At 32.9% G+C, this 27793-nt stretch overlaps 1 protein-coding gene across 2 annotated transcripts in view; it reads left to right on the forward strand.

Annotated features, from left to right (window-relative positions):
- The window catches only part of EDEM3 (ER degradation enhancing alpha-mannosidase like protein 3), an 81200-nt gene that overhangs the window by 18512 nt on the left and 34895 nt on the right, over positions 1 to 27793 (forward strand). For both annotated transcript variants that reach the window (XM_037825178.1, XM_037825179.1), the window contains exons 3-13: positions 783 to 883; positions 1399 to 1438; positions 3578 to 3690; positions 8555 to 8708; positions 13907 to 14041; positions 16271 to 16376; positions 22343 to 22440; positions 24064 to 24189; positions 24378 to 24461; positions 25756 to 25839; positions 26374 to 26498. In XM_037825178.1, coding sequence (XP_037681106.1) covers positions 783 to 883; positions 1399 to 1438; positions 3578 to 3690; positions 8555 to 8708; positions 13907 to 14041; positions 16271 to 16376; positions 22343 to 22440; positions 24064 to 24189; positions 24378 to 24461; positions 25756 to 25839; positions 26374 to 26498 — 1166 coding nt within the window. The remainder of the gene's footprint in view (positions 1 to 782; positions 884 to 1398; positions 1439 to 3577; positions 3691 to 8554; positions 8709 to 13906; positions 14042 to 16270; positions 16377 to 22342; positions 22441 to 24063; positions 24190 to 24377; positions 24462 to 25755; positions 25840 to 26373; positions 26499 to 27793) is intronic.

Consider the following 27793-nt stretch of genomic DNA (forward strand, 5'->3'; position numbering starts at 1 on the left):
ACATGGATGTTTACTGAAGCATTGTATATATAGTAAAAAATTGAATTCAACCCACATGTTCATCAATCGAGGAATAAATAATTAAATTTTAGCATGTGCATTGCCTCAGTTTGAATTTGGAATACATCATTTACAAGTTGTATGACCTAGGCAGTTCACCTAACTTCTCTGTGTTTCAGTGTTCTCAACTGTAAAATGGAGGTAATGAGCCTAGCTTAAAATGTTGTTTTGAGATTTAAATGAACTGAAATATACAAAACAGTGCTTAGAACATAAGTACTCAATAAATACTAGCTAATATTAAATTGTCACTTTACAGTAGTGAAAAAGAGTAAATACATCTATAATATCAGATCATAGAAAAAAAAACAACCCTGTGATTTGTCAAGTAAACAAATTTTAGAGCAATATGTATGGCCTGAGACCATCTATAAATAAAATTTAAAAGTTATGTGTGTACGTGTATTTGTATGCACTTGTATATGGAAAAATCTGGAAGGATAAGTCGAATTTTGACAGTAGTTATCTCTGTCAAATGAGATTGTGGGAGGGGGCAGCAGATTATCAGTTAAAAAAACATTTTCTTGTATTGACTTTTTATACAAAGCATGTGTTACAATTGTAATTAAATTAAAAAAAATGATGCCACAGACTAAGGATAGTACAACTTTTAACCAGTCTACATTTCACTTTTATTTTTTGACTGTGAAAAGGTTATAATGGCTAAATGATGTGTGCTTGGTTTTATTTTTCTTAGTGACTTATTAAGGTTTTCCTTGTAGGATCATGCTTACCCAGCTGATGAACTCATGCCCTTAACCTGTAGAGGTCGTGTTCGAGGCCAGGAGCCAAGTCGGGGTGATGTTGATGATGTCTTGGGAAAGTGAGTATTTATACAAGGACTGGTGTGGCATCTCAAATTGCCCAAGTCTTAGACTTCTTGGAGGCAGTTTATGATCTGGGTATTATAATTCCTAGGGATTGGCTAAATTTTAAAGAGTGCTTTAAATACCATATTAAGCTCCGTTGTTCCCTTCTGTTATCTTTTGTAAAAAGTTAGTTTACCTCAGTGAAAAGTTTAGGTAGTTGTTAAACTGGATGCAGCTTTTAAAATGTATATGTAAAGTCAATAACGTATTACAAGGTACTAATGCTTTAAATTTTTCATTTGCTTTAAAAAGAGCTAATGAATATTTCTATTCATTTGAAAAGATATGTAGACATGCTGAACATAAATATAATGTTAAGGCTTTTCAGATTGGTGCTTTATCTGTATATTGTACTAGTTAATAGAAAGTACCAGGCAATAGGATGTAGATAAGTCTGCTTGTACATTCATGGATAAAATATTTAGAATTCTGATGTTTCTCATTGTATCTCATTATACTTGTTTCTTAGATTTTCCCTGACACTGATTGATTCATTGGATACTCTTGTGGTAGGTTTGATTCTTCTTGTATTTATTTTATAAATTTCTCAATATGCATATTAATACATTAAGAAGGCTTTAGAATATAAGATGTTCAGATTTTTGCTTCTGAATAAATCATTCAGACTGTCAGGAGTTCATACTATCAAGTTGATGTCAAGTGGAATATCTGGAATAATGGAGATAAAATAATTTGTAGGGCAGTCAGTTTATGTGTTGGCACCTTAATCAGAAAGTAGTAACTTAGGTTTTGTTCCTGTGGACAAGGAAGTTGAAGTTATTGGAAGAGTACTCAATTACTATTTTAGAAAATGCCATTGAGATTCTTGTTCTGAAATGACACGCCACAATGATACTGAAATTTTTAAATTAGTATCTTTGTATGCTATACTCATAAGTAAACATTTATTTTTCCCAGCAGTGATTTTTAGCACCAAGTGATCACTTCTTTTTTTTAATTCAATTTTATTGAGATATATTCACATACCATACATACCGTGCAGTCATACAAAGCGTACAATCAGTTGTTCATAATACCATTATATAGTTGTGTGTTCATCACCAAGATTAATTTTTGAACATTTTCATTGCCACACATACAAAAATAATAAAAATTACAGTGAAAAAGAACAATTAAAGTTAAAAAGAACACTGGGTGCCTTTTTTTTTTTTTATGTCCCCATTTTTTCTACTCATCCATCTATACACTGAACAAAGGAGAGTACGGTCCAAATGGCTTTCCCAAAAAGAGATCACTTCTTGGTGTTCCTTTTCAACCTCATGGGGCACAAAGTCATTTTAATTAATTCTGGTTGGAGATGGTTTGTGATGGCAGAGGAGAAAGATTGAGTTCCAAATGTCATGGTTTCTAAATATAGTATCTTTCTAATTTCTTACTCTTAGGTCATTTGTGGTATAAAAATTGAGCTTGTTTCAAGATTTTCCTTAAGGCATAATTCTCAACTCTGACTTAATATCCCAAGAAATGATTAATAACAAAACAAAAACAAAAACTTTGGGGTGTCATAAATTTTTCAGATTTTTTGCATATTGTACATGTTTTGGATATTTCAGTATTGTTTCTACATTATTTTTTCACTGGGACACTTGTTTTTGACCTGAGAGTCTCAACTCTACCAGCACCTGGGAAGTTATGAAAAACACCCCTTGCCTCTAAGATATTCTGATTTAATTTTTCTAGAGTGAACATGAGCATTATTATGTATTCTTTTTAAAGCTGCTCTTATGGTTCTAAAATGCAAACATAGTTGAGAAACCATTGTTTTAGATCTTTCATTTTCCAGAGATTAGTGGAATGTGCAAATTATGTTCTAATAATTATGGGAATGAGAGAGAATATGGTATATCTTGTTTTTGATTTAGTGGTCCTAGGCATTCAATGTGTAATAGGGAAAGACAAAAAAAAAATACAAAATATCCTGAGAAGCACAAATTACCACCTTGGGATCCACAAAATTCTTGGCTTAATAAGATTCTAGACCCACATGGTAATAATAATAGTAATAGGCCTTGTACTATAAGCACCTTATATAAATTATCTCATTTAAGAAAACAGCCCTATGAGAGCAGGTATTTCCTCTTTTTTGTAGATGAAGAAATAGGCTCAGAGACTTGGCTGGGTTTACATAGATTGTGAGTGAAAGGACCAGAATTAGATCAGAGCTTGCTCTTAATCACAGCATTGTACTGTCTCTTTAGTTAGGGGGTGGGGCATCCAAAGGCAGGTGGGATGTGGTTTAAGATCAGTTGATGATCCCCTGAAGGATGTGCTTTCTTCTGAGTAAACATCTTTTAAAATTACGTTTTGTGAATAGGATGGCTTTTTGTTCTGTTTTGACTAGGAAACCAAATCCCAGTAGAGCTTACCTCACGTAGCTTTAGGTCATGAGTTATATAAAGAAACCAGTAACTATTCCGATGTTGACTGTTTTGAAGTCTTAATGATATTTCGTTAAGTCTCAAAAAGATGCAAATAAAGATTCCATATAATATAATCAGGCATTTAATTGTTTTCAGTTTTAGATAACACATTTTTTAATATACTTGAAGAAAATATTGTTTTGTATGTGTCACTTTTTAGAAAACTTTGTAGAAAAGAATTTTATTTTAATAATTTTCTTCTCCTAGGTATTAAATAAAACTAAAGAATTTGAAGATGCGGTGAGAAAAGTTTTAAGAGATGTTAATTTAGATAATGATGTAGTTGTATCAGTCTTTGAAACAAACATCCGAGTTCTTGGGTAAGTGTGTAAGATACTACAGCTGTAATTTAATAACAGAAAAGTTTAGGTAATACTGTTTATTACTTGATGGTAAAAAAGCAAGAAGTTTCTTGTGTATAAAAGATTATGAAACATAGGCTGTGGGATGCTTTTGCATTGTATCCGTCACACAACAGCAGACTTTGGAAGTACTTGCAGACCCAAATCAAAGGTAATGTATCTGTGTCGTTAGGAAGGGCCTATAGGTTAAAAATTTGTCATATTCGCTACATCACAGGTTTGGGTTTTTTTTGTTTTTTGTTTTTTGTTTTTAATTAGTTTACATAGTTTGCTAACCTGAGTAAATATCTCTTCAGAGAATCTGAATGAAACTGAGCTTACAGGATTACCTCTCCACTAAACAGTTTGCAGTGTTCTTGGATGTTTAAAAATGTAGAATTACAGGATTTATTAATTCAAGTTTCAACATTATTAAATTTTATATTTAATGATTATTTTTATGTTATTGTATCCTGTTTCCTTTTTTCAGGCAAATAATTAAATTAAAAAATAGCTTTATAGCTTTTCAGAGTTTGTCTATTACATTTAATTCAGGGTAGGGTTTTATTTTTGTTTTTTTGTTTTACATTTTAAGAGAGTTGTGGGGTGATATGATTAACTTTGTTAAATTAAATTTAAAATTTGTTAAAATTAAATTTATCTAATTTGATTTCTAGGATGTTCATTTTAAGAAAACTTAAGGTATTCAAGATTATCAAACACTTTAGGTTAGGCATCCATTTTTTTTTTTTTTTTTTTTTTTTTTAATCATCATTTCACTGAGATACATCCACACACCACGCAGTCACACAAAACAAATTGCACCCTCGATTGTCTACAGTACCACCACACAGCTGCACACCCACCACCCAAATCAATCCCCGACACCCCCACCAGCACACACACAAAAACAACAAGAATAATAATCAGAGTGAAAAAGAGCAACCGAAGTAAAAAAGAACACTAGGTACCCCCGTCTGTCCGCCTGCCTCCCCTACCCTTCCACACATCGACCCACAAACCAGACAAAGTGGAGCCCGGTCCCCACGGCACTCCCAATCCCACTGTCACCCCCCATAAGCCACACCTCTACACAACTGTCTTCGAGATTCACGGGCTCCGGGCCGCAGCCTAACAGTTCCAGGCATCCACCACCAGCCACCCCAACCCTCCAGAACCCAAAAAAGGCCGTCCAAAGTGTGCGCAAGAGTGCCCACCAGAGTGATCCCTCGGCTCGTTTTGGAATCTCTCTGCCATTGAAGCTTATTTCATTTCCTTTCACATCCCCCTTTTGGTCAAGAAGATGTTCTCCGTCCCACGATGCCGGGTCTACATTCCTCCCCGGGAGTCATATTCCACGTTGCCAGGGAGATTCACTTCCCTGGGTGTCTGATCCCACGTAGGGGGGAGGGCAGTGATTTCACCTTTCAAGTTGGCTTAGCCAGAGAGAGAGGGCCACATCTGAGCAACAAAGAGGCATTCAGGAGGAGACTCTTAGGCACAAATACAGGGAGGCCTAGCCTCTCCTTTGCAGCAACCGTCTTCCCAAGGGTGAAACTTATGGTAGAGGGCTCAACCCATCAAACCACCAGTCCCCTATGTCTGTGGTCATGTTAGCAACCATGGAGGTGGGGTAGGCGAATACCCCTGCATTCTCCACAGGCTCCTCAAGGGGGCACTACATCGTTTTTTTTTTTTCTTTTTTTTTTTTCCCTTGTTTGTCTTTTTTCTTTTTTTTTTTATTTAACTTTCCCTTCTTTTTTCAAATCAACTGTATGAAAAAAAAAGTTAAAAAGAAAACAAACATACAATAAAAGAACATTTCAAAGAGACCATAGCAAGGGAGTAAGAAAAAGACAACTAACCTAAGATAACTGCTTAACTTCCAACATGTTCCTACTTTACCCCAAGAAAGTTACATACTATAGCAACATTTCAGTGAACTTGTTCCTACTACATCCATCAGAAATTAACAGACCATAGTCATTTCTGGGCATCCCCAGAACGTTAAATAGCTTATCTGTTCTTCTTGGATTATTGTTCCCCCTTCCTTAATTGCTCTCTACTGCTAGATCCCCTACATTCTACATTATAAACCATTTGTTTTACATTTTTCAAAGTTCACATTAGTGGTAGCATATAATATTTCTCTTTTTGTGCCTGGCTTATTTCGCTCAGCATTATGTCTTCAAGGTTCATCCATGTTGTCATATGTTTCACCAGATCGTTCCTTCTTACTGCCGCGTAGTATTCCATCGTGTGTATATACCACATTTTATTTATCCACTCATCTGTTGATGGACATTTGGGTTGTTTCCATCTCTTGGCAATTGTGAATAATGCTGCTATGAACATTGGCGTGCAGATATCTGTTCGTGTCACTGCTTTCCGATCTTCCGGGTATATCCTGAGAAGTGCAATCGCTGGATCGAATGGTAGCTCTATCTCTAGTTTTCTAAGGAACTGCCAGACTGACTTCCAGAGTGGCTGAACCATTATACAGTCCCACCAACAATGAATAAGAGTTCCAATTTCTCCACATCCCCTCCAGCATTTGTAGTTTCCTGTTTGTTTAATGGCAGCCATTCTAACCGGTGTTAGATGGTATCTCATTGTGGTCTTAATTTGCATCTCTCTAATAGCTAGTGAAGCTGAACATTTTTTCATGTGTTTCTTGGCCATTTGTATTTCCTCTTCAGAGAACTGTCTTTTCATATCTTTTGCCCATTTTATAATTGGGCTGTCTGTACTATTGTCATTGAGTTGTAGGATTTCTTTGTATATGCAAGATATCAGTCTTTTGTCAGATACATGGTTTCCAAAAATTTTTTCCCATTGAGTTGGCTGCCTCTTTACCTTTTTGAGAAATTCCTTTGAGGTGCAGAAACTTCTAAGCTTGAGGAGTTCCCATTTATCTATTTTCTCTTTTGTTGCTTGTGCTTTGGGTGTAAAGTCTAGGAAGTGGCCTCCTAATACAAGGTCTTGAAGATGTTTTCCTACATTATCTTCTAGGAGTTTAATGGTACTTTCTTTTATATTGAGATCTTTGGTCCATTTTGAGTTAATTTTTGTGTAGGGGGTGAGGTAGGGGTCCTCTTTCATTCTTTTGGATATGGATATCCAACTCTCCCAGCCCCATTTGTTGAAAAGACCATTATGGCTCAGTTCGGTGACTTTGGGGGCCTTATCAAAGATCAGTCGGCCATAGATCTGAGGGTCTATCTCTGAATTCTCAATTCGATTCCATTGATCTATATGTCTATCTTTGTGCCAGTACCATGCTGTTTTGGCAACTGTGGCTTTATAATAAGCTTCAAAGTCAGGGAGTGTAAGTCCTCCCACTTCGTTTTTCTTTTTAAAGTGTCTTTAGCAATTCGAGGCATCTTCCCTTTCCAAATAAATTTGATAACTAGCTTTTCCAAGTCTGCAAAGTAGGTTGTTGGAATTTTGATTGGGATTGCATTGAATCTGTAGATGAGTTTGGGTAGAATTGACATCTTAATGACATTTAGCCTTCCTATCCATGAACATGGAATATTTTTCCATCTTTTAAGGTCCCCTTCTATTTCTTTTAGTAGAGTTATGTAGTTTTCTTTGTATAGGTCTTTTACATCTTTGGTTAAGTTTATTCCTAGGTACTTGATTTTTTTAGTTGCTATTGAAAATGGTATCTTTTTCTTGAGTGTCTCTTCAGTTTGTTCATTTCTAGCATATAGAAACATTACTGACTTATGTGCATTAATCTTGTATCCCGCTACTTTGCTAAATTTGTTTATTAGCTCTAGTAGGTGTATCGTTGATTTCTCAGGGTTTTCTAGATATAAGATCATATCATCTGCAAACAATGACAGTTTTACTTCTTCTTTTCCAATTTGGATGCCTTTTATTTCTTTGTCTTGCCGGATTGCCCTGGCTAGCACTTCCAGCACAATGTTGAATAACAGTGGTGACAGTGGGCATCCTTGTCTTGTTCCTGATCTTAGAGGGAAGGCTTTCAGTCTCTCACCATTGAGTACTATGCTGGCTGTGGGTTTTTCATATATGCTCTTTATCATGTTGAGGAAGTTTCCTTCAATTCCTACCTTTTGAAGTGTTTTTATCAAAAAGGGATGTTGGATTTTGTCAAATGCTTTTTCAGCATCTATTGAGATGATCAATTGATTTTTCCCTTTCGAGTTTTTAATGTGTTGTAATACATTGATTGTTTTTCTTATGTTGAACCATCCTTGCATGCCTGGAATGAACCCCACTTGGTCATGGTGTATGATTTTTTTAATGTGTCTTTGGATTCGATTTGCAAGTATTTTGTTGAGGATTTTTGCATCTATATTCATTAGGGAGATTGGCCGGTAGTTTTCCTTTTTTGTAGCATCTTTGCCTGGTTTTGGTATTAGATTGATGTTAGCTTCATAAAATGAATTAGGTAGTGTTCCATTTTTTTCAATGTTTTGAAAGAGTTTGAGTAAGATTGGTGTCAGTTCTTTCTGGAAAGTTTGGTAGAATTCCCCTGTGAAGCCATCTGGCCCTGGGCATTTATTTGTGGGAAGATTTTTGATGACTGATTGGATCTCTTTGCTTGTGATGGGTTGGTTGAGGTCTTCTATTTCTTCTCTGGTCAGTCTAGGTTGTTCAGGCATCCAGTTTTTAAAAATATATATATTAGGTATGCAATTATAAAAGTTTGCCATAAAAAAAGTAATCAGGGTTAGGTAAAGAATTCAGTTCTTCTGTAGTCTTTCCTTATGTGTGCTAAATTGTTGATAACAAAATACCGTAACTCTTTTAGGTGGTGACTTTTAAGTGTCTGTAAGATGTGAATACTGTTTCATCTCTACAATCATAGGGGCCTTTTGGGTGGACATTCATTGGCAATCATGCTGAAAGAAAAAGGCGAGTACATGCAGTGGTACAATGATGAACTTCTCCAAATGGCAAAGCAATTGGGTTACAAACTATTGCCAGCTTTCAATACTACCAGTGGCCTTCCTTATCCAAGAGTAAGTAAATTCTGAAAAAATATGACTGTCTTTATGTACTTCCTTAGCTGTCTTTATATACTTCCTTAGCTGAAAAAAATGCTTCAAAGCTACATGACAAAATTATATTGATGTTTTGATTAGTTTATGTTTAAATGATGTGAGAATTTAGATTAGTGTAAGTTTTTATGTGTCACTGTGTAAGAAATTAGATTATGTTGCAGAAGGAAGAAACAGATGATAGACTAGAACTTGGGTACAGAAGATATACTTGAAGCTGTGAGAGTAGGTGTTAACTCTCCCAAGGAGAGGATATACAGAGAAAAACACAGGACAGAGAGTATGAGGAAGAAGTAGAGGTGGTGAAAAGGAGAGGAGTCAGAGACTTAAGAGTAGTGTGTAGTAGCATAAAAAGTCCAAAAGGAAGTACTATGGAAAACCTGAGAATTAGGTGCAAACAGAGCCTTGAAGGATGATGCAGTGTGGTAGAATAAAGGGGAAAGAAGGGTTCAGAATAGGTAAAAAGTAAGTAGGTATGGACCACTCATTTTGAGATTTCTTCTATGTTGGTAGTTAATGGAGATTTGGCAGCAGAGTCAGTTGAGAGAGATAAATAAATACATAGAAGTGGGAGTCTGTATATATTTAAAGCAGAGGGAAAGAAGCCTTTGAAGATGAAAAGAGCTCTTTCCTGATTTATCTCATTTCTTATTAACACTATTACTCTTTCTCTGTTATCAAAGTCAGACACCTCAGCTATTACCAAGCATTATCAATTTTTTTCTTTTCATTCTTATTCCTTCTATACTAATTGAGGCCCATATAATTTTATTCCTAAACTACTGTTACTAACTAGCTTACACCTCATGGTTTCTGCTTCAGAGTACTCAAAAAGCTTTTCTTACTAAGGCATAACTTTTTATCAAATTACTCTACCCTCAAATGTTTCACTGACGCTCTCTGTTGCATTGAGTGTCCTTTTACTTTCACAGTTCTTTGTGGTTTGGCAATAGATTACATTTCTGACATTCTATCATATTCTTTACATGAATGTTCCATTTCATCTGAAATGATCTATTAGCTGTCCCCCGAAACATCTAGGGTTTTTTCATTTCCATGCCTTTAGGCCAGTCATCTGTATTACCTATAATAACTTTTCTCTCAGTCTAAATCAAAAGTAAGGTGCATTTCCTCTGTCAAGAAGTCTTCTCTGACTGGAGATACACCATGATATGGGGTATTGCTTTTCAAATAAGCGGTCACAGTTGGTTGGTGTACCCATCAATTTAGTGGGTCATGATGAGCCCTTTTTATTTTTTTAGTGAAACAGAATAGAATTGCTTTTCTTAGTATTTAAATTTCTATTTTTGATATTTTTGAATAGCTTTTCTGTGAACATTTTTTGTAATAGACATCTTTTTTTTTTAAATTCAGTTTTATTGAAATATATTCACATACCATACAATCATCCATCGTTCACAGTACGATCATATAGTTATGCATTCATCACCACAATCTATTTCTGAACATTTTCCTTATATCAGAAAGAATCAGAATAAGAATAAAAAATAAAAGTGAAAAAAAGAACACCCAAACCATCCCCCCATCCCACCCTATTTGTCATTTAGGTAATACACATCTTTTTAGATATTTCTTATTTCTTCCTTAGGATAAATTACCAGGAGAAGAAATAATGTCACAGGGTAGAGAATACTTTTTAAGACTTTGGGAAATTATTGCCCAGTTGCCCTCCAGAAAGTTCTGCTTTTATACTTTTTCAGTGTTGCATAAGCATATGTGTGTCATTGTACTCATTCTTTGTCAATTTAATGAGGAAAAAAATGAAACCATGTTTTAATTAAAATTTGTGTGATCATTAGTGTGGTTAAATTTGTTGAGAATTTATTTTTTTCTTAGTGTTAAAAGCAGAGTTATTTAGAACAATATGTACAAATTTATTTAATTGAATTTATTTTTATTAAATAATTTTAGCTTTTGTTACAGATGGAGGTGCTGCATTTTGATGAATCAAGCATTTCTTAACTTTTGCCAAGCATAAGAAGCAGGCAAAGAATTAAAACGAGATAACCATGAGCATTACAGTAAAAAAAAGTTATTTTATTTTCTTAATATTCTCTGAAGTGCCAAGAAAATTTTAAAAATTCATTTATAGAAAAGTGCTACAGGAAAAAAATAACTGCCTTCTTGTCCTTCCTTATGCACACTTGATAAATATTTTTGACCATGAAATTTTGTGGTAATCACTCTCTTAACGCATACATACATAATTGATAGTATTTGCAATGTGGGTTTTAACTCAGAAGAATTTACAGACAGAAATACTGTAGTAATGGTTAATGATCTTTTTTTTAATGCAATTTTTTATTTAAAAAAATTTTTTATCTGTATTTTTTTATAATTCAGTTTTATTGAGATGTATTCACATACCATACAGTTATCCAAAGTGTATAATCAGTTGTTCCCAGGATCATCATATAGTCGTGCATTCATCACCACAATCAATTTTTGATCATTTTCATTACTCCAAAAAATAAAAATAAAGGTAAAAAAGAACACCCAAAACATCCTGTACCCCTCTTCCTTCTCTATTATTTACTTTTTGTCCCTGTTTTTCTACTCATCTGTCCATACCCTGGATAAAGGGAGTGTGAGCCACAAGGTTTTCACAGTCACATGGTCAATGATCTTTTTTTTTAAACTCACATATAAACCCATACTTAGAGCCAGTCCACATTATGTAATGCCATTCACTTAAAGTTAATTGAAAGCAACTTGCCAGCTTTTGAGGTTAAACTTCATTGGTCAAGTTGATTAGGTGATTATTACCATAAAATATAGGGCTAATAGGAATTCAGTTATGATTTATACACATGATAAATATTTGCCAATGTAGCAAATACATAGTGTAGGTAAATCTAAGCTTTTACCTTTCAATAAAAAAAGTGTTCTTTTTAAAAAACTCCTTGGCGACTCTAGAACATAGGGCCAGGAGGAACGAGGCTCCAAATTCCTTTCAAGTGTGAAACCTTAATTATACTTTCATCCCTTTCTGTCTTAAGCCTGTTGAAGAAGCAGGGCGATAAGCTCCTTGTTTTGATTTCTACATGAATAAATGGATGCTTCTACCAGTGCCCTCTGTACACTAGTCATTTGAGGCCTAGTCAGGATTACAAGAACCTATCTACGAACCTCTACATCAAAAGTCAGCAAGAGAGCACACATAAGAAAAAAGGCACTGAGCCCTTCTTCCTTGCCTTGTGGAAAAAGGGGTGCCCCTGCAGGCAGAAATGCATTTTGGGTTTGAATTTGAAAGTTGTTTAATGTCACTTTTACCTTCAGTGTAGGGGATTGAAAGGATTGAAGTGACCTTATACTATAGATATAGGTATGTTAAATCGTTGTTTTGTATAATTTTAGATTAGCAAAGGCTGCAATTTATTATACAACTATCTTAAATATTTTTAATGTACCAAAATTTTGATGATTCAAAATATTTCCTTTTTTCTAGGGAAAAGATGATAAAAATGGGATTAAGTTGTTTCTTCTGTTTCTCTTTTGCTTTCCCATGACTACCCCCTTCCATTCTTAGGTCTCAGCTACCCCCAATCCAATGATATTTCCTCTTCTGAATTTTAGATATTTGCATTTATTGTCTGTTCCATTATTTATTTATGACTCTGTTATTAGTTATCTTCTCTATTTATATATCTGTCTTATTTGTTCTGGATTTTAAGCTTCTTGAGGGCAAGGATATCCTGTATTCCTTTGTATCTTTACCATAACACATCACATAGTAGATACTAAATATTTATCATTGATTGCAATAAATAATAGAGCTAACCAGAAAATATTTTTTCACTGTTGACTCTTGTTGCAAGTATTTGTAAAATTATTATACTTTACATTAGTTTAATTAATGTAATTAAATCTTTATTTCATTATTGAGGAGCGATTCATTTTAAGTTCATTATTCTTAGCATCAATTTTTAATTACAGTTCTAGTAGATAAGACAGCAGGGGATGATTTTCAATCTTGTTCATGGTACAGAACTAACTAAAGTTAGTTCTTCTTCCAGAAGTGCAAACAGTAGAGATAATTATGAACTTGGTATAAATGCCTCAAGTGACATTCTAAGAAGATAGAATCGCAGTGCAGAATCCATCATGATTATCCACTCCCTATGTCTTACCTACATTTTACTTGTTGTGGTGGTGGAGTGGGTATTTTTCCTTTCTCCTCATTTAGAAATGCCTAAAGTTTGTTGATTGGACACTGTAAAGGTAATAGGCATACCCAGCAGTTGCATTCTGAATATTTCAATTGAAATATAAATCTATTTGAACTTTTCTCTGTAAGAGTTTGAATAATAACTGACCTGAAAACATACCCTTGACATTTTGTGTTTGATCTTTTTGTTTGCTATTAAGCTAAATCCTTGGCATATGCTTGCTTTTTTGTTGTTTATTTGGACTAGTTTTAATTAGATTCTGGTCAGTTTTGTTCTAGTTAATTCAGGTTTTTACTACAGTATATTTAGCTGTCTTTAGAATGTTAATAGTAGGATGGTATGTGGGAATCCTGTATTCTATTCATGATTGCTCTGTAAACCTACAACTTACCTAATCAAGGAAAAAAATGTTTACAAAAGAAATACTCCATTGAAAAAACTTTCCTTGTGTTGTTAGCCTGCCAACAAGACAATATAACTCTTTATTTCAAAACTTTTTAAAACTTGTAAATGAAATTTTAATTTCCTTTTAAATTCATATCGTAATAAGTTTTTCTCTATGACAAACTATTTAATATAGTCATGGTTTTTCACAAATTCTCAATTAAACCTAATTTTGTTTAGGGTTGCTGTAGTGCCCTGTTCTTCTGTTAACCAGTTCAAACTATCCAAAGACCAAAAATGTTATAGAAGGTATTTTTTCCATGTAATTGTTATATAATAATATTGAATTTTGATATTGTCATGGAACCAAAAAGAAATTTATTTACCCTATGAATATTATGTGCTTAAAATATATATCCCTAGATGTTGGAAAGCCACAAAGATCATCAGATTAAATTTCAGTGTTTAGTTATTTTATGAATTATTTTCATAGTTTGATAACAAGTCTTGATTGAAAAATAGCTTTTTATCAGAAAGTCATTTTATCTGAATAATTGCAAATGATAATCTTCTAATTTTGTTTAGATTAATTTAAAGTTTGGCATCAGAAAACCAGAAGCTCGGACAGGAACTGAGACAGATACCTGTACAGCTTGTGCAGGTACCTTGATCCTTGAGTTTGCTGCTTTAAGTCGATTCACAGGAGCAACAATATTTGAGGTTTGCTTTTCATGGTCTTTGATATTCCTGGGTGTTGGGTATAGCTAACTTTATATCCTTTGTTCATTGGTCAAGTATTAGGATTATCACTTGGACAATTACTTTTTTTATGTCTCTGTTTATTTGCTAGGCTTCCAGATGGCCTATCACATTTCTGAAACCTTCTAAAACAATCTTCTAAAACACAGTAAAAGTTTTGTACATATGTCTTGATTGAAAGTATAATCTGTAAACCTGTTTACTCCAAGGGAAATGCTACTCATTATCCAGAAGACTTAATATCCCCCAAATAGCTGGTTGTGGAATAGCTATGTCTCACACTTTTTCATTCTATGTAATTGCTTAAGCATGTTGTTAAAGTGCAGTGGTAACAGAAAGCACCCTCTTTTTCAAACATATGACTTAAGAGAATTTTTAAAATTCAACAAATGGCATGCAGGGGGCAAGAAGAAATAGGCAAAATATGTCAGTATTACAAACATTGAATCTGAGTGTAAATAAACCAAGTCAAATAGTCTTTGTGTGTATGTATGCATCTGTATAAATGTCTGTGTGTTTAAAGTGTCTTGACAGATTTATCATGTTTGACTGGGTAATCTTTTATACTTAAATTTTTGTTTTATAGCTTGCTGACTAATATTTTTTATTTGTTAAAAAAATGGATGCATTTTTACATACTTTCTAATGTAATATGTACTATATACTTTGTGAGATACTGATGATTTTACTGGTGAGGAAAGTGAAGCTCAAAGAGGTTAACAGACCTGCATAGCTAATGAGTGAATGAGTGGATTCAGAATCCATTCTTTATGAATTTAAAGCCTATACTCTTTACAATGAGCTATCCTGTAATTAAGAACAAATCTTTTAAAAATCCCATTTTTTTTTACTTTTTGATGTACAGTGATTTATTATCAGAGAAGCAACCTCATGCAGTTGAAAGAGCATCAATCTAATACAGGGTTGGCAAACTACAGTCTGCAGGCCAAATCTGGCCACTACCTATTTTTGTAAATGAAGGTTTATTGGATCACACTCCTGCTCATTAGCTTACTTTTGTCTGTGGTTGCTTTGTGCTATAATGGCAAGGTTGTGTTATTGTGACAGACTGTTTGACCCACAAAGCCTAAATATTTACCGTCTGGCCCTTTTCAGAAAAAGTTTGCTGATCCTTGGTCTAATAGAGATCTGAATTTTCATATTAGTTGTCTTATAATTCACTTTTAAACTTTGAAATTAAATCTTTAATTTCACTGGGGCTGTCTCCTCATCTGTAAAATAAGAATAGGGAAATACAATCTTTGTGTTGCTTTTCAGCTTTGAAATTCTACCATTTAATTAGAGTTGTAATCTACTTTGTTTTTAAAAAAAACTAGCATAGATAGGTTGAGTCAAGAATTAAAACTATTTTAGACCATACTTTTAAAGCTACTAAGTGACACATTTGTTTAGGAATTTTTTTTCTTTTATAGAGGTACTTCTACAATGCTAAAATATGTTCCTGCTCTGAAATTAATTTTATTTTAGAAAACATCTGTACATGCCCTTTACTTTTACATTTTGTAACATCTCTTCATCCACAGTTAAGAATTTGATCAGAAATAACTTTAATTTAGTGTCCAACGGATAAAAATAAATAAAAAAAAGAAAAGGAAAAGAAAAAAGAAAAATTTTATCATGAAGTTATAAGTGTGGTATTATCAAATCAGTACTCATTAGCCTAGTTGATTTACTAACCCTTCACTAACATGGTTGCATGCCATTAACAAAATAGGATCTGAAATGCCTGCTTGTATTTCAGAGATGGCATACAAACTTTGAGATCCTTGCTGATTTTCTAAATTAGAGTATCTAAGGAGATTTTCACTTTGCATTTAAGTTATAGAAATTATTTTAAGAGGCATGTTTTATTATGCCTGTGATTAATATAATTTAATAATACATAGTGTGTAAATGTGAACCTGTACTACAAGAGTGGATGAACATGGGTGATCTCAAAGTAAGATGATTGCCACTGAATAGCATTTTCAGTCATTTTTCTAGCTAGACTTGATTGGCCAAAAAACAACCAAGATTTGATTGTAAGGAAAATTTAATGTGTATTATAATTGGTTGTCTTAGGAATTTTACTTAGTCTTTAACATCCTATGGACCTTTGATTTTTGTTTTCTGTTTCCTATTTGCCAGTGACATACAATTCTTTTTTTTTTTTTTTTTTTTTAATTATAGGAATATGCAAGAAAAGCTCTTGATTTTCTCTGGGAAAAAAGGCAGCGAAGTAGTAATTTAGTGGGTGTGACTATTAATATTCATACTGGAGATTGGGTACGCAAAGGTATGTAAGTTGGGTGTTTAAAATCCAGACTTCACATCCACAGTGGTTGGGAAATTATGGATCTTCATTTGTTAAGATAATTTTGGGGACAAAATAGAGCATAGTTTCTCTCCAGATTGCTGGAATTTTTATTTATTTAGCCAAATTTTCTTCTTTGGTGCCAAAGAATCGCACAGATAGCTGATTTAATTTTCTGTTCCATGTCTTAATTGATGAAATAATAGGGTATATATGAAATACTAGAACTAATTACCTTTGAGGACTAGAGGATCACAAAATACCTCAGCCATCTCACATCAAGGTGGTAATCTGTATTTAATAATACTTTCTCTAATCCTTATGTTTTATCCTTCCTCCATAGATAGAGCATAGCGTAAAAGCTAAAACCCATGTTGTTGAAATTCAAAACTCAGCTTCTGCAGCTTGTTGGCTGTGGGATCTTGGGCAGATTTAACCTCTGTGTGCCTTTCTATCCTTATCTGTAAAATGGAGATGATAATAGTACCTGCTTCATAGAGTTATTAAGAGGATTAAATGAGTTAACCTATGTAAAGTGCTTAGAGCAGTGCCTGGCATGCACTACATTCACTATGAAACAAGTGCTCACTAATGTGAGCTGATATTATTATTATTAATAATGGTGTTTCCAGTATAAAGTCCATTGTTGGAAAACATCCTCTTATAGGAGATAAATTGAATAGACGACATTTCATCCAAAGTCAGGAAGTAACTTGTATACCGAAGTACTGTGTAGCTATAATGATTTGGGCCAATAATGGCAAATGAATTACTGCTGTTACAGCTTATTCCAGGTAATTAGTGGAAGCTTCATGCAGGGCTATGCTGAAGATTCTGAGGCTTTCTTGGAAAAAAGTTTCTATGATTAGTTAGAAATGTCTGAGGCTTATTGTCTGGGTTTATTGGACATAAAGTGCTATTATCAGTTATCACTGTTTATCATGCCATATTTGTATCCCTTTATAATAATATTTCTCCCAAAATGTACTGATGAATGAGGTTAAAATATTTAAATATAACACCTTAAGGATATATTGGTGAGGATGAAAGCCGTACCTTTTTATTTTTCTTTTTTACCTAATTAATTAGATTTTTTTCTCTTTTTTGCTTGCTTGTATGTTTTTATTTGTGTTTTAATTGGGAACACTGAATACTGGTGAAGATAAAGAAATGGGCACATTCATAAACATCTTGAAGTATACAATTCATTTAGAAAACAATTTTGGCAGAATGAGCTGGTAGCCTTAAAATGTTAGTGCCTCTAATTAATTATTTTACTTATTACTTATTGAGAGTCTTGCATAAGGAAATAATACAAAATGCAGAAAATTATTTCTTTCCAAAGGTGTTCATCACATAATTATTTATAATAGTGGAAAACTTGGAAGCATTCTAGGTGACCATAAATAAAGGAATAGCTAAGAATATTACTTTACATCAATGTTGGAATATTAAGTTATTAAAATGAATCATGAGGAGAAGCATAAAACTGTGTTATATGAGCAAACAGGATATAGGATTGTAAAAGAGTATGATTTTTATCTTTATAAAATAAGCATAGAAGAATGAAAATAGACCAGAATATTAGTAATGAAATTATCTTATTTGTACATTTCTCTACTTTCCAGCTAACCTTGTTTAAATATAAAAATATAAAAATTGCCTATTTTTAAATAAAAGTATTATGATTATTAATTTGAACATATTAAAATAAAATTATTTCCTCTATTCAGTACTGTATAAAATTTTAAAAAAGTTTTATCTAAATGGTTTCTAAACAAATGTAAATCCAGACTTCAAAATTCTGCAATTTGTTTTCCTTTTTTTCCATACTCACTTTAATCCTCAGGTACAAATTAATTGTAATTAATTTTTAATTAATCATAATCCTTGGCCTATGGCACTCATCTTTAGTCCATACAGAGTCTCTTTTATTTGGTCATTTTTAGTAATGTAATAAACACCCACAAATGGAACATCCATCATAACAGCAGCTCTCTTGTGCATATGGTCCTTAACTGTCCCCATCTCTGCAGTCTCACCCCTCTGTCTATCCCCACCTGAATTGACCATCATCCTCCTCCTGTGTTGATCATTCCCTTGCTCTCCTTTTAATAAAGTTTTATTATGTTACATCTATTTGTATTCCCAAAACCTATATATATATTATATACATTTGTTTTAGTAGTTTTAAATGTTATAAAAGGATATCATGTAATATGTAACTTGTTTGAGACTTCTGCTTTTATGTTATATTGCCAAGATTCATGCATATTGTTGCTGAAGTTGTAGTTCTTTTTTATTGCTGTATAATACTCCACTGGATGAATAAATTGCAGTTTGTAGACATTTAAGTTGTTTCCAAGATTTTGCTGCCATGAACAGCAGTGCTGTGAATGTTCATGTAGGTGTCGCCTGTTGTACATATGTAGGAGTTCCTCTGGCTATTTACCTAGGGGTGGGACTTTTAGATCATAGGAATAGCTAATGTTTAGCTTCAGGAAATAATGTCCGATTGTTTTCCAATGTTGTTATACCACTTTATATTTTCACCAGCAACACGTAAGAGATCCAGTGGATCTACATCCTCCCCAACACTTCAAATTGTCAGTCTTAAAATTTTTGTCAGTCAAATGGGGTACAAATAATACCCCTTGGTGGTTTGGTTTTATTTGTATTTCCTTGATCACTAATGATGTTGAACACTTCGTTTTTGTTGGCCATTTATGTTTTCTTTTCTTTGATATGGATGTTCTTGTCTTTTGTCCACTTTCTATTGGATTAGTTGGGTTTTATTGATTTGTAAGAATTCTTTATATATTTTTGATAATAATTCTGTCAGTTGTGTGTATTGTAGATTTATTTTGGTTTATATTTTGGCTTTTCACTTTCTTTCTTTGTAACTTTTAAAATAAAATTTATCAATCTTTTATGATCAGTGCCTTTGTGTAACTTAAGTTTAAGACTCCTTCCTTACTCAGAGGTCTGAAATGTATTCACTTTTACATTAAGGATTTCAAAGCTTTTTTTTTATTACTGATATTGAAGTCCTTAACTCATCTGCAGTTTTGTTTATATTGTGAGGTAAAAAAAATATGTTGAGATATTTTAAGACATTTTATATTTCTAACTCAATGTTCTATATTATATTTATAGTCTATGTGGTACCTATCCTTTGAAATTTATTGGGGTTTTCTTTTTCGCCCAGAACAGATCCATTTTTGCAAACGTCCCATGTATATTTAAGAAAAACATGTATTTTTGAATTGTTGGATGCAGAATTCTGTGTATGTCTGTTAGCTCAGTTTTAATAATATTGTGCAAATCTTTGCTGTTTTTATGTTCCCTTGACCCATCAATAACTAAGAAAAATGGATAACATCTCCAACAATGATAGTGGACTTCTTTATTCTCCCTTTAGTTCTACTTTTGCTTTATAATATTTTGGAGCTATTTTGTTTAGGTGAATTCATTTAAAATTGCTGTCTCTTCTTTGTTAGTTGAACCTTTTGTCATTGTGCAGTGACCCTCTCCATCTCTAGCACTCTTTGTCTTAAAGTCTATTTTATCTAATCATTATATAGCAACATCAGCTTTGTTTTGTTAAGTATTTGCCTGATAGATCTTTTTCTCTCCTTTTGCTTTCAGCCTTTGCATATGCTCATGCTATAAATGTATCTCTTGTAAAATGTTTAAATATTTAAAATCCAATTTGTCAGTCTTTGCCTTTTAATTGGTGAGTTTGGTCCATTTACATTTATTGCTGCTTTGAATAAATTTGGACTTATCTGTGTTTATTATTATTTCAGTGAGTCCCACTTTTTCTGTTTTTTATTAATCCTTTTGTGTTTAATTGATAACTATATCTAGCTCCTAATAAGACAGGAACTTTCGCATGTTCTTCCATAACTTTGTTTCCCCCACTCCAATCTTTATCCCCTGTTATGTTGATAGTATATAGATATTTGATTTTGATAGCAACTATGTATTCTCTTTTTTCTTTTCACCTTAGCACTCTCACTCTATGTAAAGATAAGCTTTATCAAAGCTTTTGATCATTTGTGCTTCATGTGTCTCTTGCAACACCTCCTGACTGTGTTTCTCTTCTTATTTGATTATTTCATCCCAGACTATTTTCAGTAGCTTTTAATAGCTTTTGAGGCTTATATGCCTAAAAAATATTTTTATCATGCTTTCATATTTTAGTGGCATTTGACTAGATATAATTTTAGGTTTAAGTTCTTTTCCTTCAAGTGTTTGAAAATACAACTCTGTTGTCTTCTTAAATCTTATTAAAAATCTGCTATCAGTCTGATTTTTATGCCTTTATATATGATCTACTTTAAATACATAAAAATATGACAAAAAACAAATTTCTAAAAATAATCACTATAATTTTTTTTTGTAGGTTTTTGTTTATTTCTCCTTTTTTGATATTCTGTGGACCCTTTCAATCTAAGATCTTCAGGTTTTTAATTGCTGAAATTTATCTCCTTTATTTTTTAAGATATTTTAACCTTTTTATTTTTATTCATCTCTCTTTCTGTAATTCCTACTACCTAAATCACTTCTACTTCTATTCTCCATATATCTTAGCTTGTATTTTATACTTTTTTATTTATTTGTCTTTCTTTTCTCCTTCTGAGAGATTACTGCATGTGGTGTTCCAGTTTGCGAATTTGTTTCTGAGCTTATCCTTTCTGCTATATATCCCATCTTTCATATTTTTTGTTTTAACTGTTGTATTTTTTATACTATATTTTTCTGCTTAAATTTTTTTTTTCTTCTTGTTTCGTATTGCTAATATCCTCCCTTATCTCTTAAATATGTTTTTTGGTCTTAATTTTAAATTCTCGGTTTGTCTGTTCTAATATTTCTTCTGCTGGAATCTTATGGCAGTACCTTGTTTTCTTTTTAAAAGTCATGCTTCTTAAAATCTTGTTTTGGGCCTATGAGTTCATGTTCCCTTATTACCTACTTTGTGGCAGGACCAGACCCGATTCCTGTTACCCCCAGAGATCTTAAGGATGAATTCTAAGTAATATGAGAAAACACTGATACCTGGAACCCTCAGAGTTTCTGAATTAATTGACATGGGGTGTGCACTGGGTGTAGGGATTTCTAAGATTGTGTAATCAAAATGTAGAATGTAATCTACCTGGCCTACAGTTTGGAGGGAAAACTGCCTAAAGTTAGTTAGTCCCCATGTCTGCCTTTCAGTTCCTTACACTCAGCTTCTGCGCTGTCCTGATTTTACTCCTGAGGATGCCTGGAGCAGAGATCTGAGGCATATCATGTGTTGGAGGAGACATTGTGATCCAAAGCAGTGGCAGAGGAGCCCCAGCAGCTTCCCTTCTCTTTTTTATCCTTCCACAGCCATACCTGGCTGCCATTTTTCCAGATGTTTCCTACAGTTTTGTTATAGTTGTTTTCTTACTTTGGTCATCTATGATATTTGATATAGAAGCCAACAGTTGTGCTAATCTTAACAATTACTGGAACCTCCAAACAGCAGCAGCCCTATTTTCATATTTTCACGTCTATTATAACTTTAAGATTAATGTCTTACTGGTTAATGGTCTAATCAAGAAAAGACATAATGGCAGCCTTTTGTGTTTATTCTTTGAAGTTTCTCACTGAGAAAATGTGCTTTTAAAAAATTCTTAAAGCTAGTATCTCGTTTTTAAATAATACCTTTCTAACTAATTTTTCAAAGTAAAATTTGTTTTAATATATAATTTGTTTTTAAAGCACATTTATCAGCAAACATACTGTTATTCATATAATGGGGTGAATCATTCTGTAAATGTGTAATTTTTACTTTAAACAGTTTCATGCTTAGACTGATTTTTCATTCTTAGTGTACTAGTAGTATGCTCACTTATACTATGTAAAGAATTTTTAAGACTTGTTTAATAAAGAATCACATTTATATGTATTTTCTGTAGATAGTGGAGTTGGAGCAGGGATTGATTCATATTATGAATATCTTTTGAAAGCCTATGTCTTGCTTGGAGATGACAGTTTTCTGGAAAGATTTAATACAGTAAGTTGATCCAGTTTTGTATTATTTTAGAGCTAATTTAATTTGCCAGACTGTGATAGAGGTTTAGTTATCTGAGTGACATTCTGGAAAATGATTTGTTTTTAAATATGTAGTAGTTTTCTGTCAGTATTCCAGGGTATACCGACAGGGACAGGGTAAAAGTTAACATACTTTCCAAAAATTAGTTCGCAGTTAGTTTAGAAAGTAGTTTTATTTTCCTCTCTTATCAGTTTTTCCAGATCTGCCAATAAATGATAAAATACGTAGATCTGAGTTTTACCTATTCTTTTGTACTAGGAAGAGAATTTATTGGAATAGGTTACTAGTTAACTTTCAAATTCCAGTTCTTTTTGAAATCTTGGCAGTTTGACCTAGTCCTTGATAACACCAAGTATTCAGGGCCTTAGACTTGGAGAAATTAGTGAGTATTCATTTCAAAAGCAGGTCTGTAAGTCTAGATTGGAACCATAGGCATATTTCTTGGATGGTGGGAAGGATTATTGAACCTTATTACATTGTCCTTTTCTGTAATTGAAGCAAACTGCGATTAATATAGCAAACTTACTAGCAATATCACTGCATTCTTTTTGAAATAATTTACCATTTCTTTGCCTGCCCATCAATTTGTCCCATTGCACCTATGAGACAGTTTGATATAGTGATTAAAAATATGGGAGTTGTTCTGCTTGGGTTAAAACCTGATTCTTCCACTTAGTAGTTAGTTGTGTGACTTTGGGCAGGTAACTTACACTATATGCCTCAGTCCCTTATCTGTGAAAGGGGAATGCTGTTACTATTTATAGGGTTATAAGAGGATTATGGGTTAGTGCATGTGGTGATCACAACTGTGCCTAACATATAGCAGACATGAGACACTTAATAATAGTTATTAAATAACACGTGTTGGTTAAAAAATAGTAAAAATACTAAAAAATCAATTGAATACTTTAAAAAACACTATCACATATATTGTTTATTAGATTTCAACAAGATTTTCTTGAGGTGAATGGGGACAGATATTTTTGGTAGCTTGTTACTATTCACTGACTTTAACAGTTCAACCTTGTGAAAGCTGAGAAGTATCTAGGAGAAAAAGACAAAAGAAGAGGAAGAGTTTCTATGCACATAAAAGTCAGAGATAGTGGACCTTAAAAGTCACAATAGTGAATAGTTGCATTAATTTAGGTGCTGGTGAATATTAGAATATTACTTCAGCTGAGAAGGAAAACACACTGCCTAAACAGGGGAGAAAACTAGAATAACTGTAAAATAGAAGCCTGTAACTATATCCTAAGAAGACCTAAGAGCATCATTGGGCCACCAAGGCATTCTGATCATTGCCTAATTCCACAGGTTAGGGATATTCAGATCTATTCTCAGAAGGGCTTATATTAAATATAGTGATTATTATACTGCATCTGAGTTAAAGAACATGGGGGAGGGGGAGTTATATATTTTAGAAAGATTTCCATCTAAAATAATGTAAGTATTTAAAAAGCTAATTGATGATTACTTAGTAAATTTATTTATGTATAAATAAAGGTTGAATTTCTATTTAATAAAATGTTTTGAATATACATCTTTTTGCATCTACTTTCATGAACGCATATTGTAATCTTTTAGCACTATGATGCCATAATGAGGTACATTAGCCAGCCACCTCTTTTACTTGATGTGCATATCCACAAACCAATGCTAAATGCTCGGACTTGGATGGATGCTTTGCTTGCCTTTTTTCCCGGTTTACAGGTAAAAAGAACTCTGCTCTTTTCTTAATAATAAAATGGAATGACTATTATTAAGTACATTTGTGATCTGTAAAATTAAATTACTAAACTCACATTTTGAAACTAATAATATACATTTTTCTGTTTATATAATGCTTACAGTTAAAATCAACTCATATTTTATTAGATAATTTTGTTATTTACTTCTAGGTTTTAAAGGGGGATATTAGACCTGCTATTGAAACTCATGAAATGTTATATCAGGTGATAAAAAAACACAATTTTCTACCAGAGGTAAGCAAATAGTAGTTGGAATTGTAATATACATATGTCATATTAATTGCTAATTTAGAGATAGAAAATACCATCTTTAAAACTTGTTTGTTCTTTTTAATTTATTTTTTCTTAAGTTTCTTTGATTAATTTATTTTTGGTTTGTACAGTATTATATAGCCTTTTCCTTTTCCTTGCTTATTAAGGGAAGGCTACTTTAGGGTAATGCTGTCATTTCATTAATTTTACATTAAAAAAAAAAAATCCCAAATCCTTTCTAATCTATGCCAATTGCAATATTGTCTCATTCTAACTTTTACATAAATGCACCAGTTAGGAAGAGCTTGTCACTTTTTATTTTCCAAAGTTTGTTTTATAAAAATGATATACATTGAATATAGTGTTGCTAATCACACATCCTCCTTGCAAGTTTGGTAAATGCCAGCTTTTCCTCATTCTGATTGAGAATTACTCTTTCTGGTTTTAAAACATTATATTAGTAACAAATATTCCTGTGATGGCAAGGTTTATACCATGTAAGATATAATATGTTCCAGAAATGTACCATGAACATTTTCCAAATTTGTGTATGGCTTCGTTCTATCACTGCTTATTGACTACCCTCTGAAATACCTAAGCATTCCACCAACTTAAGAATGCTTCCTAAAATGTTTGTTTTGGAAAATAAAGTTTTATGAGCCGTAAAGGGAGTAGGATTGTTAGCTCCAGGATATTTACATCAATACAGAATAAACTGAAGTTTCAACTAAATACATCTTATCACAACTAATGTTTTTATTTTGTTCTTATGAAGATTTTTGTTTACTCATTTTTATCCTTTTTTTAAAGCGCTGTAATTTAATAAAGTTGAAGTAAGACTAATTTTATATATTTTTAAAATTATACCCTTTCTCATTCCCCAGAGGAGTTGACATTATATAAAGAAACATGCTAAAACAGAAACATGAGAACTGGGAAAGTAAAAGTTAAGAGGAAAAAGTAAAGATAAGGAAAAATAAGAAAACACAATTATATAGACCTTCAGGGTCCATGTACTGGCATTACTGAGCTTCTGAATAGCCAAAATGATGATTTTAAAAAGTAATTCAATTTAATTGGTAAAAATAGCAGCCTTTGCAAAAATGAATTGTGATTTTAAGCCATGAGAATTGATGTTTTTTTAGATGAAAATTATGTCATGATTGACATTTTAATTACCTGTTAATGATCTAATTTATGTACTACTGAATATTCTAGAAGTACTTGTTTATTTCTGTAAAACCACATTTTTTTATGCTTAATTTGTTTTATGTAGGCATTTACAGCGGATTTCAGGGTACACTGGGCCCAACATCCTTTAAGGCCAGAATTTGCAGAAAGTACCTACTTCTTATATAAAGTAAGATGATTTACTTCTTTTTTGTTGTTGTTAAGCCCCTGTTCTCTGTTGAACACTTCACTAATTTATAATAGTAACTGGGTTTTCAAAGTCCTCATTTAATGTTATAATGGTTGTATATATCACAGTTCTTACTGATCTAGTCAGTTATTGAGTTCTGCAAGAATTGGCAACTAAGTTTTTTTAATCTTTTCAAAATATTTAACCATGTCTTTAGAGAGAAATTTTATATTCTAGAGCTGTTTTCTAAAGCATGTTTCTTGCCTTTCTTAAATCAGGCAACCTCTCTGGGCATTAGAAATTTAATCAAAAAGTCAAGGTATACTGTTGGAAAGCTTTCCATTGTATAGTTAAGAAGTGCTGTAAAGCAGATACACAGCTTATTTTCAGAGCTAGGTTCTGTGTAACACGAGTTCCAGTGCCTGATCGAGTACCTGGCACCTAGTAGGTACTCAATAAATATCTGATAAATGAATGGGTATATGGTAATATGTAAGCTATATATACATATATGTATATTCTCCTTTTTAATAGGCTACAGGAGATCCTTACTACCTTGAAGTAGGGAAAACACTTATTGAAAATTTAAATAAATATGCTAGAGTGCCTTGCGGATTTGCTGCCATGAAGGATGTTCGTACTGGAAGTCATGAGGACAGGTAAAACAACTCCTAACATCACCTTTCTTCAGGGTTAACAACTCAATATGACTACTAGTTACCATTCGGATAAGCTTAATGCTTTTACAAAGGGTATTTGAGGAAGCAAACCTTAGTTCATTATGTTTAGTTTTTTCCAGGCTCTCTTGAATACACTACTTTTAAATTGTTTAAAAAGTTATATTTTTTTTCATAGTGGCTGGCATATAGTAGGTGCTCAAATGATTTTTAAATAGGTGAATGAATAGAAATTAGATATCAGAACCTTGGCATTAGGAATCCAGTTTTTCCTGCTTTGTTAATAGTTTTTTATATTATATAAGTGTTAGAAATTATCCAAATGATGATGAATAATTTGGATTATGATTCATTTTCAGTCAAAAACTCCTCAAAAGCAATATTGTGGTTAGTGTGGTGTTCTGTTGTTAATTTGGAAGAGTGGGGAAGACCAATGGCAGTTTCTGCTTCAGTGGATACTGGATAGGTGTGGTTGACATTAAGTACTAAACTATAAAAATTATGCTTTGGTCAGTATGATATTCAGTAACATGCCAGTTATTCAGAGGTCCCTTGTCTGTTATTTTAACTGTCCAGAATACAGCAACACATCAAGGAATCCAGAAATAAGGGAGGAGAGCGAGAGGGGGTTGCTTCTGAGTAACTAGAATTGCATAACAAACCTCTAAGTGAGCACTAAAGCTCGTTTGTTCATTTGGTTAGCAACTGTTTATTCCACACAAATTTATTGAGGCTGCTTATGTGCTAGGAGTTATACTACTTTTTTAGGATTAAGGATATGAAGACATGTCCTTTCCTGTGTTGAATCACTGAGGACAGGCACATAAACAGACCTTTAAAACATTGTATCAGTCCTGTAAAACCTATTAAGGGAGCAAGAATTGCAAGTTGGAATCTGATACTCACTGAAAGTTTCCCAGACGAGGAGATCCTGAGTCTTGAGTGATGAGCAAGAATTAGAAAGAAGAAAAATGTCAAAGGAGTTTCAAGCAGAGGGACCAGAGACATGAGAAACACAGCACTCTTCATCTGCTCATAGAGTTGTCCTTTAGTCTGTCAGTCAGAGTATTTAGATAATAGTCAATTAAGCTTGGTACCTCCTTTCTTGATGACAGTGGATGAGAAGTGGATAGGTTTCTGGAAGCAGTCACATGATAACAGCAAAAAATGAAAGAGATAGCCTATTTCTTTGTAACATTTATTGGCTGCTGCTTATTTTCCAGAAACTTTTTCTAGGCACTTTATATGTTTAACTCATTTGATCCTTACAATATCCC

The sequence above is a fragment of the Choloepus didactylus genome, chromosome 2 (assembly GCF_015220235.1).
Source record: "Choloepus didactylus isolate mChoDid1 chromosome 2, mChoDid1.pri, whole genome shotgun sequence".
In the NCBI taxonomy this organism is placed as follows: domain Eukaryota; kingdom Metazoa; phylum Chordata; class Mammalia; order Pilosa; family Megalonychidae; genus Choloepus; species Choloepus didactylus.